This window comes from Coturnix japonica, chromosome 5 (genome assembly GCF_054131305.1).
Source record: "Coturnix japonica strain WE chromosome 5, WE-NBRP24, whole genome shotgun sequence".
Classification (NCBI taxonomy): Eukaryota; Metazoa; Chordata; class Aves; order Galliformes; family Phasianidae; genus Coturnix; species Coturnix japonica.
The window spans coordinates 5417481-5433773 of record NC_140667.1 but is presented as its reverse complement, the minus strand read 5'-3'; the positions used below and the strand labels follow the sequence as shown (position 1 = coordinate 5433773).

Sequence of the window (16293 nt, the reverse complement as noted above, 5' to 3'; positions counted from 1 at the left end):
GTGCTATTTTCAAGTGAGCAGGGAATAAACTGCTTCAAAAGCAATGGAAAGTTAAGACACTGAACCCTTATCACATAGGAGTCCCACTCTGTCTGTGGTCTGTTATGAGATACGAATGAAGGAAATAGAAATTTTGATATGGCTGTGGTGCACATATAGTGAAGGACTTAGACATGACTTCAAATGTTTATGCTATGTCATGCAGCATCTAGGAAATGATTAAATTAAAATGATTAAATTACTGCACGTGGAGCTTTAATGTTAACCGTGTGTTCTTTATTAAATATACGAATGTTTGCTCATGTGCCAATGTGCTGAAAGGTTCCCAGACACATTTTTTTCCCTATATGCTTTCTGATGTGCTGTGTAGATCTGTCATAGTCTTTTTGAGATAGTGATTACTGGCATCATAGTAACTGCTCAAAGGCAGGTGTACTACTGTAGAGGAATGATTCCCTTCTGTGACTGAACTGGATTTGCTTGTTGAATACATAGTCTTTATCCTTACATAGTGAGAAATAGGAAACATTTATGATGTATCTTTCTGTAAAGATGCTAAGTGTTTTGAGAACGTTCCAGATGTTGCAGATGTTTAAGAACTTCTTGCCAACAAAAGGGCTCTGAAGTCTGCATTAAAACTGGATGTGCTAACACACACATTGCAGCATTATTGTCTTCAGCTTGCAAGGAAAAAAAGAATGATTACTAAAACAACTTACTTGTAGAGGAAAACCTTGAATAAATCTTCAAGGTAATGTGATTAAAGTTACTGCTAAGTGAATCAACACAGTCGTGTTTCTGTAATGAAATAAAAGCCCTTTAAAAAGTAATCTAGGTTGGGGTGAAGTTGAAATATTTGATTCATGGCGTTTTCTGCTTTGTGTAATTGTTTCTATCGTTGTTACAGCAATTCATTTTCTATTTTAAAATGTTTTTCTTTTTCTTTTTTTTGAATATTACTTAGAAGTTGGTCAAAGATCTCATAATTTCTAGGGCAAAAGTCTGTTTCACACTGTATACTCCACTGACTTAAATAATGTTATTACAGCTTTTCCAAAGTATAGCGAATAAGACAGATGGAGCTGATTGCATTACTCAGGATCACCTTTGCAACTTGCATTTGTCTGAAATGCTGTTGAAAAGTGATTTGCAAAACATCGCCACTTAATAATTTGATTTGGTCAAGAACAAATATTTTCGTGCTCTTTGTTCCTTTGAGTTTTCTTCGCAGTAAAATTCATGTTATGAAATGTTTCAGTAGTGCTCCCAGAAGGCGTTTGCCATCCCATTTGAATGCCGGTTGTTAGTGTTCATACCTCCTTTCTCATTAGTAAAACTTTTGTAAATGAGCTAATTGGCAGTCTCCAGGCAGTTTTTGAAAGAGGTTTCTGATTATACCTCCTAGTCTGAGTTTTTCCTTAATAGTTTGTAATCAGGTCAAGAATCTGCATGTGTTAGAGTTGTGTGTTTTAATTTATTAGAAGATATATCACATCTACATCAACCAAGTATTAATGGACCTATTATAAACCTTAAAAAGCATTTGAGACCTTTAATGCAGAAACATAAAAATTGTCAGATCTGAGTTACTTAGTTTAATGAGATGTATGAAATTTGGTTGCTGTTGATGAGGTTTTTTCTTTGTCCTGTACTTTATCCTTCCTGATTTGTGTAAACATCAGTCTCTCTGGATCTTTTGTAACCCTTTTTCTGCCCGTTGACCTTAACCTCAAGGCTTTTACCTGCAAGATGCCCCTGAGAATATTGTAAGAGCTGGTCACTAAAATCTCTGCAAATGCAGCAGTTTTTATTTTTTCTTTATTAATCTATCCCAGTTTTGCTTGTAAAACCCCTTTGGGATACTGTGTTCAGGCCTGGGGCTCTGAGAACAAGAGATATTCAGAGCTGTTGGAATAGTCTCTGACAAGGGCTATTGAGATGTTCAGAGAGCTGGAGCATCTCTCTTATGAAGAAAGGTTGAGGGAGTTGGACTTGTTCAGCCTGGAGAGGAGGAGGCTCCAGGGAGACCTCATTGTGGCTTTGCAGTACTTGAAGGGAGCTTACAAATAGGAGGGGGATTGACCTTTTACAGTCTGAGAGTGATAGGACAAAGGAAAATGTGTTTAAACCAGAAGAGGATTTAGGTTAGGTGTTAGGAAACATCTTTTTACTCAGAGGATGGTTTGTTGCTGGAGCAGGTTGCCCAGAGCTTGTGGACACCCCATCTCTGCAAGTCTTCAAGGCCAGGTTGGATGGGGCCCTGAGTAGCCTGATCTGGTGGGTAGCAACCCTGCCAGGGTTGGAGCTAGAAGGTCTTTAGGTCCCTTCCAAAATAGGCCATTCTGTGATCTTTCTAGTTAATATCTTTATTTCTCTTGCTTCTAATGTCAAACTCACTGCCTGGGAACATCTTCAAGCTGTGTTTGAGGAGGTTTAATCCCCCAGAGTATAGCTCCCTGGAAAAGTTGTGCCATCTTGCAAACAGTTCCATTCCTGTCTGTTTTCTAATACACTTTGCTGGATGTTTGTTTCAGTAGAGCATTGTTCCACTTCTTTCTCACTCCTCAGGATTTGTCACCCAATACCCCCCCCTCCCCCCCATCTGAGTGTGTGAAAGTGTGCTCCTACTATTTGTAGGAGCAGCACCTGCTTTAATATATTTTTTTAATTTAAGTCATAACAGCTAATGCTGAAAGAGTTCTGATATCTCCTAGGGACACATTTCATCTAATAAGCTCCATCATATGATGTTTATATTTTAATCTTATTTTCTTTACCAGTGAACAAAATTTACAATACCTTCATAATGCAGTTGTTTTCCAAGTGTTCCACATACATTCTGTAATAAAGTGACACTTCAATGATCTTTATGATTACAAATTTGTTGTTGTTGTTGTTTATATTCTGTTAATTTTACTGTTCTTGTTTGACGTCCTATAGGCAACAGATGAAGAACTCAATATATAGAAGTCGGCAGTCTTTGAACAGTCCTAGCCCAGGAGAAACTGAGATGGATCTTCTAGTGACTCGAGAAAGACCCAGGCGTGGAATCCGTAACAGTGGATATGATGTAAGTTTATCAGGTATAGCCTCTGAGATTTGCTTAGCCAAGACTTAGCTCATTCCTGAAAACTGTTGATAAGCTCCAAGCCAGAGTGTCCTCGGGTACTTGACATTATGTGCACTCAGTGTCCTGAAGGAGGTTGAGGGTAATCTGAGCACAGACTGCCAAACATACTTTATAATTTACATCATTTTGTTGTCTGAAATGGCAACTAAATGTTCTCGAAACTCGTGTATTACAAAAGTATTGATTTTCAAATTTAGATAGTTCTTTCAAGTATGCAACTGCTTACAGGACACCAAAATCTTTTCAGTGTAATTAAAATCCTATTTTTTCTTTACCCTTTATGCTGCTTTCTTGATTCAGAAGAATGGACAACCAACTTCTAGGAATTGCACTGAAGTCCTGATGTCAGTGGTTTGTGGAAAACCCGTAGGAAATAGCCACATTCTTGTTCTCCTCTTACTATGTCAGAACTGTGAGATTTTTTTGAATATTTAAATGTTAAAACCAGGTGGAGTAGATTCTGCACTGGTTTATCGTCTGAGGAGCTCACACAGCCAGCATAAGTCTAGAGTAGTTGTTCCATGCAATGTGAACATACACTGGGTCTAAGCTGACACAGCACGCACCCAAACAGAAGATGAAAAAAAGCCCATACCCAAAGGTAAAGTAGAATGCTTAAGTCTATTCTGTATACAAAAAAGCTGTAGCTCAGCCATCCCTGAATCAGTTCCTATAGAAGACCAAGGCATTTCTTGAAAATGAGAAAGTTAATCTGGTGATTGTTCATCCTCTAGACAAGAACTTTTAGTGAGACTTGTTAACTCTCTCAGCTGGCAGGGATGCCTTTTTAGTAAGGTGAAGGAATTTACCAAGGTCAAGGAATGTGTTCAGGGAAGTTTAAGTCTTTTGCAGAATTAATTGGGGCTGATAGTGATTTTGAAAGCCAGGGTTTGAAGTTTTGAATATGATTTCCTGCGCATTGACACTTCCCATCAGGTTGTACAAGTCAGGTTGTGCTGTGTAATTGGAATGACTGCCTCCACTGCTCTCTGAGGCGTAAGAATACATTGCACCTTATTGCATCTATGACAGATGACATTCTGCAGTTTACATTCTGCAGAAAGAGGAAAGGTTTTTGTGTTTACCTTGCTTATGTGTTGCCTTTCTTAATCATTCATCATCAAGGTGGACTTTCCTCTGTATCCTGAAAATCAGGTGTTTCAAGAAGAGCATGGGATTTTTTAGTTGTACTAATAAGTAGTTTCTCATAGGTAAAATCTTTCTGAAATGGATGTTAAAAGCATTCTGCCAGCATGCATGGCACCCTGCCAGTAGTGCAAAATGAGCATGTCATAATATATACTCAAAGATTTTTAAAATATACTTGAATACATTCTATATATTTATAATACATAAAACGGAAAAAAGCCCTGAAAGTGGTACAATGAGCTCATGCAGACTCAGTAATCTCCTAGGCATAGTTACAGCCTCAGACATCAGCATATCTCACATGAGATTTCCTTGCTTTTCTTTTTGCACCGTGGCAGAGGGAATTGTCCCTGGCATAGCCTTTTTTTTTTTTTTTTTCTTACTGATTAGTTACATAAAATTCTCTTTGACTGATGTGCTGCAGATTCACTGCAGTGCACCTCTTCTAATGGTGGAAGTATATTTCTGTGTGAAAGCAGAAAAATGCCATGGGAAAATGGAACAGGACGTTGAAATCTAGTTCTCCAGCCTCTGCTTGCAGCGTGGGCTGATCACCCTCCCTCCTGTTTGAGCTACCTTGGTGCTGTGCCAAGCTTCTGACAGGCTTGCTCTCCCAGGCACAGGCTGGCTCTTAAATCTGTATTAATGCATGGAATCCATGTTGATCCCACCGTGGTGCATCAAAACACCCCTGTAAATCTGAGCTCTGGAGATGGGTATAAGTACTTCAGACATTTAGAGCTGAGGTATTGGCCCAGAAGAATTATTTTATTGGATTAGTTTCCTTAGCTGTTAAGTTCATGTGGCAGTCTGCTGAGAAAAGGTGTTAAAAGCTTGGTAATGCTATAATGTGTTTATGAATTAGGGCTGCTTTGTATGCTGGATCTCGTGTCCTTTCTTTTTTGCCTAGTAGCATCTTGTACAGCAGTTTGACATCTGCTTTGCTGTTCTAAAGAATCCACGCTTCTAACCTTCTCTTTCTACTACCTGATTTAGCAGCAAGTTTTAACCAACTTAGCATGAAAACTGTTCCAAAGGAGGAAATTGACAAAGCAGATACCCTGCGTTATCTTCAAGTCATGAGATTTTTGCAGAATAACAACTGGCTTTTCATTTTTTGAGCTGCTACCAGTCTGCCTAGACTATGTTGTTTTATCTTCCCAGCCATGACAAATTGTTGCTGTTGTGTGCAGGGTTTTTTGTCTGTTTTTTAAAGAAAATAGTTTGTTTCCCTAGAATCTTGAGGAAAGCTTAAGAATGGGTAGGTCAGTACACACAACAACATCATGAAGGTTTAAGATCTGCCCAGTTTTGCATTGCTCTGTCAATAGGAAAATAAGAGCTCGAAAACCTGTCATTCCGTGCTAACATTTTATTTGATTTTTTTATTTAATATTTTGTAAATAGTTTTCCTCACATAAAAATGTCTATTATTTCAGTCACGGTTGTCTGCTCAGAATGTGTAGCTTTTTTGTGCAATCTCCTGTTTGATATTCTCAGCACCTTTTTATCAGTGGATTATTGTTGAATTGTTACCTGTCATTTAATTTTAACAAATCCAAACAGGATTCAATTAAAAAACAGGTAAAGGAAACTTTAACATATTTATTACTTCTAACATCTTCAAAAACAATAATGAGTAGAGCAAATGCTGTAATGAAAGAGTCTAGAACCTTTGAGCTGCTAATGAGCCTTGTGCTCGGGCAGAAAAAAGTTAGTCAATTTTTGGTGTTAAGGAAGAAAACAATCTCATTATAAAAACCTAAGAGATCACTATGAAAAAGAATTTGCTGATCTAACTTTATTGATACAGTTACATTAATGCAACTCCTCAAAAAGCTTTGGATTGATGTTCACAATGCAGTGATTTCATGGTACAGTTGCAGCAGCAGAATCCTGCCAGAAATGGATAAACTGTGCTTCTGTACAGGACTTGCTTTTCCTTTTTGGTATAATTCTAGTATTACATAGTAACTGTGTCTGCATAGCATCCGAATTTGTGTAGTGTTAATGTTAACATATAGTGTTGTCTATATACAATACTTACATATTTCAATTGATAAAAGTAGCATGCATTAGAAAGTGATATGATGAACTGAAATAATTAAATATAAGCATTACTAGTCTCCTCCCAAATCCTTGTGCCAGCTTTTAAGTTGATAAATCAAAGCTGGCTTAATGTTGAGAATTATTTTAAATCTTATTTATTTTAGACATTATTTTCTTTCACTGGACAGAATCAAAGAGAGCTGTAATGGCTTCACTGAGAGTTGTATCAGGAAGCCTGATTTATTTAAACACTGGGCACTAGTAGGTCTCTTGTGGGATTCCATTCACTGATGTTTTTATGGGTACAATGAAACAGAGGAAGTATGGCTATTAATCATCCAGTTGGACAGCATGATTTCAGAGGCTTTTATTTGGTTGTAGTTATTATCCTAGAAGTGATCCCAGGAGTATCTTGCAAGAGGGGCTGAGGGCACTGGGGCTGCCCAGCCTGGAAGAGAGGAAGCCTGGAGACTTTCTTGTTCCCTTCAGGTCCCTGGGGAGGGGAAGCACTGAGGGAGGTTAGAAAATTTCAGGATAACTTCTAAACTTTAGATCTTCTGAAACCTTAATGAGAGTAAACAGTAGAACTTCAGTCTGCATAGCTGTAACAAGCAGCCCCTTGTAAGGAGTCCTTCATAGTAATGGTGCCATTTAGGGATCTGTACTCCTGGTACGGTTGTACCCCATTGACACTAACAACTAAGAAAAGAATTTAAACATGAATTCTCATTGTCTTTAAGTGAGTCCTTAACAGTTTAGTATGCTACAGAGTGTCTCTGATAGTTTTTGCTGCTAACAATGAAGGATGTGAAAGAGTCTTTGAATCCTTGGCTATTATCCTTGCCTGCATGACATAATTTCTTTCAAATTCTTGTCATGTGTCTATGCTGTAACAAGTCTTGACGTTGCATATGTTATATCAGTGTTCAAGAATGTTTTGTGTGAAGCAGCCGAAATGCTGTCTTGTAAAGCTTTTATGTGTACATACTTTTACTCCATCCAACAGACTGAGCCTGAAATTATAGAAGAAACAAATGTTGACCGTGTCACTGAGCCTCGGAACTACACCAGGTCCCGTCAGGCCAAAGGCCACTCAGAGACCTCAACTTTAAGCTCTCAGCCCTCCATTGATGAGGTTCGACAACAGATGCATATGCTCTTGGAAGAGGCTTTCAGCCTGGCCTCTGCGGGTCACGGAGGACAGAGCAGGCAGGAGGCCTACAGCTCCGCACCACACTTGCCCTATTCAGAGGTGGTGACCAGCGCTCCTGGTACCATGACCCGACCTAGAGCGGGTGTGCAGTGGGTACCCACATACAGACCAGAAATGTATCAGTACAGTCTACCAAGACCAGTAAGTGAAACTTCTCTTTAGTATACTGTGATAGCATAAAGATATTTCTACTCTAAGAACATTTTATTTTTTTTTAATGGTGGTGTCCCCTTTTCATGCTTAAAACCAGGCCTAAAGCCATGGTTACAGTAAATAAGTTTGAGTAGTGGGGTGTGTTTCTCTGTCTTTACACATACCCGTCTCTTGCATGAAGACTCTTAGAATCTATTTTAGCAGCAAGGCGACCTTATCTGCATTTTGCTTGAAAAAATAGGTTTCACTAAGCTCCAGACTGTTCAACAGAGAAATAACTGGTCTGGCATGTCTCCTGTTCACTGTATGCATATTGGGAAGCAGTCTGCTTTTGTAAAACAACTGGGCATGAAACATTCAACACTTGTGCACAAATTCCACCACTGAGGAATGTCATCCCAAGCTGGGGAACCAAGCACAATACAAAACCTGAATGACCTGAAATGTGGGCTGATATTGGCAGCCTTACAGTAATCTGATGGTGTAGGACTCAAGAGATAGCTCAGTGCCACAGGTTTCTTGGTTGACCTTATGTAGGTCATTCTTTCTACTTCACTTGTTCACCTCAATTTGCAACTAACAATTTATTATCTCACAGAAATAAGTATTTTGTAGGTATGTGGGCAGCAATAGCAGTAGTGCTGTGGGCATCCTTGGTAGGTCAAGCTACCTCTGAATATCATGATACCGTATTCTGAAACTGTATTTGTCCATCTCAGAGGGGGGGAAAAAAAAGCTGTATTAAATCTATATTGTTCGTTTTAATGCTTTTTGCGGGGTCAGAAATGGCTTGTTTTGTTTTGAAATAATGCATTTCAAATCAAGTCCCTAAAACACCTAAAGAGAATAAAGTAGAAAAGTGTTCTCGCTTTAAAATAACTATTACTGTGTCTTCTTCTCATGACAATAAAAAGTACTTTAGAGGATGCTGCTTCTGAACTATTCTAAACATAAGTGAAAGTCAGTGGCACTGCCTGCAGAGGCTCATGCTGGTGCTATTTTAAATCATACTAAGGGATATTTTTGGCCCTTTGAAACTACCGCAGTGAACTTCATATATGGCATATAATGGGATTTTATGGCTAGAATTCGATTAGAAGCTCAAGAGACAGTTAATAGCAATCCAAATTACTTTGACACTTGAGAAAGACTTTTTGAAAGGAATTGAAGAACATTATATGGAGCAAGATTTAAGAAAGTGTAATTGCCATACTTTTTTGGTGATTGCTTCATTATTTTCAAACTCGCTACTCAATCATCTACTTGTTTTTGGGCTTTAAAGCACTTAGTTATCCTTCTGGGGGGTTTGAAGATAGTGTTAAGCACTTCCCTGAAGAGGCTTATATTTTAACTGGTTGTGATGGATAGTCACAGGCTACTGTTGTTTGGATAAAGGATGTTAATTCATAGTTTTTTGCCGATCTGTTTCCCACATTTAAGTTGTACTTTAACTCAAATGTTTACTTGTTTGTTCTCAAATGGGGAAGGAGGATTTCAATTCAAAGCACCCCCTTGAACTGTACTTGCAGAATGACGTGTGCAGAAAAAATATGCTAGAATTGCTGCTCTCGATGTTTTAGTATCTGTTTGCCTGTCCGTGATACCTCTGTTTGGTAATCCTGATGGAGATGCTGAAAAGGGAAGCATCTGGGAGTTGATTGGGCCAGAGAACATCAGGGCTGGCCATGGAGCAGCTGTGCAGTGGTTGGTGTAGTGGTGTCCATTATGATTTGAAATTTGGATTTAAGATGGTTTTCCTTCCTAGATGGGACAAATGAGAACACTGGCTTTATTTATTGGTCTCTAAGTACAATATAAGTATAAAGATTCTCAACCCTTCCCTCTTTTCTGAGACTTGGGCCTTCATAGCCCATACATTACATGCAACCTAATTTGAGTGCACTTGAGCCAGCTCTTATTGCAGAGATGTTTCATAGATGATACAGGTTCTGAGTAAGATTTCTAACACTTGCATTCGCTACCTTTATTGAGCATAAATAATTAGATTGAAGCAAAACAACAAAAATCCTCATGAAAATCTCCATCTCAGTGTTGCTCTGTGTTTTTGAGAATTGGTCTTATATGTTTTCATTGGATGAGATTCATTTTCCAGGGCTGGGTTTTTTCAGGTTTCCTCCAAATTATGGATCTTGAATATTGTGGGTTTTTTCTTTTGCAATGAACTTTCTGACTAATCCTATCATTAGCCAGCTGTTTATGTCTCTAGTGTCTAGAGTGTGCGGACTTCTTCTTTTTCTATTTTCTCCTTTTGAGTCCTTGTGCAGCATTGTTCTGGGGCAGATCACATCACCAGTTCTGAAATCCATGTAGTTGAGTTGAGCAGAGAGCTACAACTTGGGAAAAAGCATCTCTTTCTCACAGGGGTGGATTAGGTGCCATTTCTCTTCTTTAGTGCTCTAGAAAGATAAGTAACAGAGCTTGATCTTGAGGTGAAGACTGGCGTTGCCTGGCAGGCACTAGGGCACAGTTTCTCAGACTGAGTGGCTGAAGGTTATGTCATATGTCTCCTGGACCCAAATTCTTTCTCACAGCTTTCCTGCTCAGCTGTAGTTTTGAAGAATAAAAATAGGCAAATTTCCTGTGAAATCAGCATCTTCATATATGCTGGCTTGTTTTTGCTTTTTTATTGTTTTTTTGTTTGTTTGTGAGTGTTTCTTTTAGATGTCAGTTTACTTGGCTTTCCAGCAGCGTGCAAATTTGAGTGAAGTTGCTTTGTTTGTGTAATCTTGTCAGTCTAGGGCTCATCTAAGCCTCTGAGAGACATGCCTTCATGGTCTCTGAGCATTCTTTTTCCATTTGTGTTGCATGTAGGAAAACACTAATAATCCAGTATAACATAGAGTTCCTTTTCATAACTATTTTGATGGCTGTGGAAGCACAGCAGAGAATTGACTGCTCTCCACCAGAGTGGATGGTCCCTTGGTGAGGTACAGTAAATCTTTCGATAGGATTTTTCACTTTAACAGGATTCCCTCTGCCCACCCGTAGCAACACGGTGCCGCTCATTCAAAATAGTTCATCTCCTATGTAAGCAGCAAAATAAATGCTTGGATTTTCTACTTCATATTTCTTTTTCCCCCCTCCAAATTTTCAGTGTGATTTGCAGGAAGTTTGTGAGCTATTCCTTGTGGTACCTTAAAAAGCTTCCTTTGATGTCCGTATTTCAAAAGATGTGTGTTAGTACACAAGAGAAAACCCAAGTCTGCCTCTTTTCCTTTCCATCAGCCCTACCATACTCAATAGTATTTGCATGCTGTGTATATTTAAGATAGGGAAAAAATAGTTTCATGCTTAGTACAGATGTATGCTGAGGCAAGATGTAGGATGAAAGGATTATGGAACCAGAAGGGAGTGTTCAGTTCAACATCATCAGCTTTTCAGGTACAGAAGAAGCACCGCAGACCATTTCAAGTCCAGTGCTATTAGAAATGTATATTATACTTCCTTTGATGCAAATAGCGTTTTGTTTCTTCTGTACTTTTATTTCATTAAAAATCAAAATCAACATTTCCCACCCCTGGCTAGGAAACATGCTATTGCATTTTCAGTTTTTCCCACCTAGAGATAGAAATACTTTAAACAAGATTGTAGCGTGGTGAAAGTGAATATTTAGAGACATCATAGGTGGTGTGAAAGGAAAGATGATTTTCAAAGACATGCCCTTGAGGGATCCTACCCTGCTTTAAAAGAGACGAGGATGAGAGGTGGGAGAGAGTTGCTTCGTTTATATTGCTTTTCCTTTAACTACACTGACATTAAAAGTCAGCTTTTGATAAGTTATCTTTTCCAGTTTTGTAGTAGAGAAAAAGCATAATGGAACACTGTCTAAAAGTGTGATATGTAAAGGTGATTACTGTATGATAATGATTTTAGAAATTTAGTGTGGGATTTATATTGCCAAATTCAAACTTAGATGTAGGTGTTAAGTCTGAGCTAATAGTGTAAATCCTGTAGGCTCTTTCAGCAGGGAGGAGAAGGAGGGTGACTCATCCCATGGTAACATGTTTTTAGTTTCTCTGCCGTTTGCTGAGGGAGAGTCTCTCACTGAAGCAGAATAATCTCTTGTAGTTCACTGCTGGATTTCAGATGCTAGTTTTTGTCTAAATGCGTATTTTTTGATACTGTGCTGCCTCCCCCAAGTTTGCTCACCTGATCTTTGTGCTGCTCTGAAGTGTTGTTGCTAAAAGCATAATAATAATTAAGGCATAGTGGGTAGAATACAGGTGTCAGTATTGTAGAGACTGATGCCATCCTTCTACCTTTAAGCATATTTAGCCAAATTGTGACCTGTAACATCCAGCGTATCAAAGAATGTAGAAGGGGTGCTTTGTCCTACAGGCTGTTTCCTTTCACCACGGCTTTCATGTGCACAATTACTGGTCCTTCACATGTGTTAGTGAGAAAAGCCAAAATAGCTGTGAGCAAGATGCTGTTTTGTGAGTTGGTGGGTTGACTGTGTGCTCTTCTGAATTACTTTTCTATTTCAAACTTATTTGAATTATTATTGCTTTAGAAAGATACAGAGCTTGGGTTTTGGAGCTTTTTTGTGTGTACTTTCTTTTAATCTTTCCAGGCCTGGAAAAGAAGTTGAAATATGTGTTGCTCATGGGCAGTTACATTTCATCAGGTGTTTCTCAGAGAATGTTTTCTGAATCTTTAAAATATTTTACTTCTGGAGAATGCCCCATTCTTGGAGATTTTCAAAGCCAGGCTGGACCAGGCCCTGAGTACTGTGATCTAGCTGTGGTCTCCCTGTTCATTGAGGGGGAGTTGGTCTAGATGGCAATTAAGGGTCCCTTCCCACTCTTAAGGATTTTATGCTTCTATGAAGTGAAAATTCAGAGATCTTTTTCCTTTGAATTCAAATTATCTGTGGATATAATCATCTGTGGATATAATCATAGCAGATCTGCTTTCCCAGCAAGATGACGGGTGTCTCAATGATAGAGTTTAATAAGTTCTGCTTTAATTAGACTGTCTTACCTTGGTGAACTCATTTGTTCATGTTTTCTTCCATATCCTAAAATCACCCAAGCTTTGTAAAATCTCTAATAAAATTCCATTACTAGCAGTGCCACAAAGTAATAACTTCTAGTTGGCCAGCACTTGAAATGAGTATTTGATTTCTGAGGTTATTTACTTTTTAATTTGAATGTGGATCTCTTGGTGTTTCAGAAAATATTTCTCTCTCCTACAGGCTTATAGATTTTCTCAGCTTCCTGAGATGGTGATGGGATCTCCTCCCCCTCCTGTCCCTCCCAGAACTGGTCCTGTGGCTGTTGCCTCTCTCAGAAGGTATATAACTTATTATATTCTCAATGAATATGAACTCTAAAACCCACAGTTTTCCTATGAACTGAGACAAACCCTCAAGTAGCACTTGCAAGCCATCCAGCTAATAAAGAAACACTCATGAAATTAGAAACATGCTATTTCTATTTTCATTTTAACATCAAGAGGAAAGAAATAACAGCAAATTTTCTCTTCTATTGGCTCATCTGTTTCAATAAAATTAGGAAATCCTTGCCTGCTTTAAAACATGCATGACTCCAAATCACAGAGTGCATGATGAAATGTTGTATAACAAATGTGCAGCAGATTGCTTGCACCATCATTCTCCCTACTTTTCTCTATTCTAAGGACTTGTATTGTGATACAGATGAGTTATCAGTATCCTGGGTCCGAGGGATTTCCACCTAGCTTTCAGATATTAAACACCTGTCCTTCCAAAGCCAAATATCTGCAAAAGCCTGGTTGCCTTAGCTCAGTGTATACTGCCTCCTCCTCAGAGTAAAGCACTCCATAAAATGCATTTCAAGATGTTTTCACACTTCTGTGGTGGAGGAGCTGATTTAGCCTACAGTGTTGTGCTGTTGAACACTGCAGAGCGCCAACTGTAATTCAGAGGCACTGCAAGCCTACTGAGAATTGCTGTAGAGTACTAAGAACAAAGGAAACTTTTCTGAGTGTCTGTTAGCTGTATCCAAATATCCAGAATATGGACGCTTTTGTGGCATATTGTTTTATAACCATTAGGTAGTAATGCCATAAATCAATACAGCTATAAAGCAACTGGGATGCATTGTTTCAGAAGCTGCTAGATGTGCATTTTAGACTACTTTATGACACCTTACCTGTGTTTTCTATCATCTTGTATTGATGAGCTATGGTATAGCTCTTGTATTTGTACTGCATATCGCAGGTATTTGTTTGATGCAGTAAGCAAAGGCTCTGTGGAGTCATAACAACATGCTTTAGTATAGTACAGGCCAGGTACAATACAGGTACTTTAGTATAGTACAGGTTGGAGTATTTCTCAGACATTTTCCAAACTTATGCCATGCCAAATTAAAACTGGACTGCACTGCTCAGTCCTAGCAGGCTTGTCGTACTGTAGCTCATAGACACATATATAGCTGTCTTGTCCAATAGTCAGGATATTAAATGTTTCTTTCTTTTTTGTCCATCTTTTAATGCACAGGTCTACTTCAGATATTGGCAGCAAAGTAAGAGTACCAGAGTCCAGTGGGGTGGATCAGGCCCAGCATCACGAGCCAGCATCTTATGCACCTGGCTCAAGAGCTCCAATGTCTGTAGGCCCACTTGATCAATCAGCTTTTCACTCAGGTGAGAAAATAGACCTGCAGATCTAACTTGCAACTTTGATAACTATGTGATTTGTTTTGCATATAAATGAGCTGATTAGATAGAATAACACACAATTATTTGGAGAGAGAAGATGTTAGGTATTTCTCCTGGTGCAAATGAAGGAGGCAGAGAAAGGATTGCCCCTTTGCAAATGCAGAAGCAGCTACATCATGAAATACTTCTCATCTTGTAAAAGGAAAGGGAGATGGTCATTTTTGAAGGTGAGAGCCCCTCAGATGGTCTTTGTTCTACTATGTCATTCTGCTGGCTTACCAATCAGGACTCTGAGCTACTAGTGTCCAGTAGAAGAGTTTATATGTACCAAAAATCCAGTGGAAATTGTAGTGGTCTTGTCTAGCTGAAACAGGGGCTATTGGTTGTCAAGAGCACAAGTTATAGTATTGATGGGACTCAATGGCAAGAGGCAGCTGTCTGGCAGACCTCTGAACACACCACCAATTGTCCAATGTCTGAACAAATACAGCCTTGCATAGAGGAAGGCTGTCACCAGCAAATGTCGGAGAAAACTGGAAGCAACTTCTCACTGGCAAAATGTTTTCTTGAAGAAAAAAGCTTTCTTGCAGACAAAAAGCTTTCAAGATTAGAAAAAATTTACGTTGTCATCTCAGTTTCGTAAATGGCAGATTTATTAGACATGACTTTTAATCTGCAAATAAATTCTTTCTTATCTTTCTCAGAAGTAATTGAGAGTTATCTGCATTGTATTCAATATCTGCTGAGAATAACACTGTGGAAATGCATATCTGCCTCCGGTTAATTAAATATAGTAGGTTTGAAGGATCCATTGTACACTCACTTTTATCACAGTACCTTCTGCAATGTGAGTCTAAAAGGAGCAGATGCCACCCTTTCACATAAAAGTATTTAGAACTATAAAGTATGCCGCACTGCTAAGAACTCTGGTGATGTGACCACAGCAATGTTCTGTGTGATATACTTCTCCACAGTTTCCAGTGATGGAGAGGTTTTATTGCTGTATGTTACAAATAGTTATGTTGTGCTACTGCTGAAGATTGTCTGCATTTCAGAAGACACAAAATGATCTTTGAAGAATACTTTGGACAAGTTAGCATTACTAACTCAATCCTCGGTGAAAATACTCAGTTGTCTTTTTACTGTGTTTTTGACTTTACTGGCTCTTCTGCTCTCACATAAATGATTTATTTTTGTTATATTCTGTGAAACTTAAAAGTAAAATACATGGCAGTGTATTACTGAGTACTCAACATGCCCTGTCCACATGCTTTGTTTGCTACGTGATAGAGATGGTAGAGAGCTTTCTCCCACTCTGGGTTTAGGAATGAGGCTTTAGGGTACCAGCGATGCAAATCACTGTGTATCTCTGTCTAAAGAGACACTAGTGGGAAGAAGTCTTAAGTACAATCTACTTGTCCAGTTACTCTATATTTGGCAAATAGGTGGACTTATGATTTACTTCTCTCCAGAAATAGTGGAAGTATGTGAGGAGATGGTGGTCTTCTAGTCTGCCGAGTTACATACTGTGTATAAATTCAGTAATGGCAGAAGGAAATACCTTCTCTTGTGAATCTCTGTGAGGACTGAAGCCTACAGTAATGAGCAGATATAACCATATCCAGACATCTGGTTGAACCTTGTCTTGGGAAAGCTGTTTTCTCCTACTTAACAAGGTCATAGAATTCTAACAAAAGAATTTCTGGACATCCCTATGCATATGTCTCAATCAGGACATACAAAAACAGATTTTATGTCAGCAGGTTTCCTTGGAAATATTTATATAAGTGGTAGCTGCATAATTCATTGCAGTCATAGGCTGTTGCTGGGAAATGAATTGAGCAGGCAGAGCCTAGGTATTTTTCATGGTAGCATTGAAATTTTATGATGGAGTTGTTGAGATTACAGCCTGTTAAATGTATCACTCGGTTTTGTA

The 16293-nt window shown here is 38.7% G+C and overlaps 1 protein-coding gene across 13 annotated transcripts in view; it reads left to right on the top strand.

The window, feature by feature from the left end:
• The window catches only part of KIAA1549L (KIAA1549 like), a 99731-nt gene that overhangs the window by 70324 nt on the left and 13114 nt on the right, over positions 1–16293 (top strand). For 10 of the 13 annotated variants that reach the window (XR_001555377.3, XM_085549901.1, XM_085549897.1 and 7 more), the window contains 4 exons: positions 2941–3070; positions 7335–7682; positions 12913–13010; positions 14197–14342. Coding sequence is in view for 12 of the 13 variants with exons in the window: in XM_085549901.1 (XP_085406027.1) it covers positions 2941–3070; positions 7335–7682; positions 12913–13010; positions 14197–14342 (722 nt within the window). In the remaining variant the exon portion in view is untranslated. The remainder of the gene's footprint in view (positions 1–2940; positions 3071–7334; positions 7683–12912; positions 13011–14196; positions 14343–16293) is intronic. The other 3 variants (XM_085549903.1, XM_085549899.1, XM_085549898.1) reach the window with 1 other exon arrangement.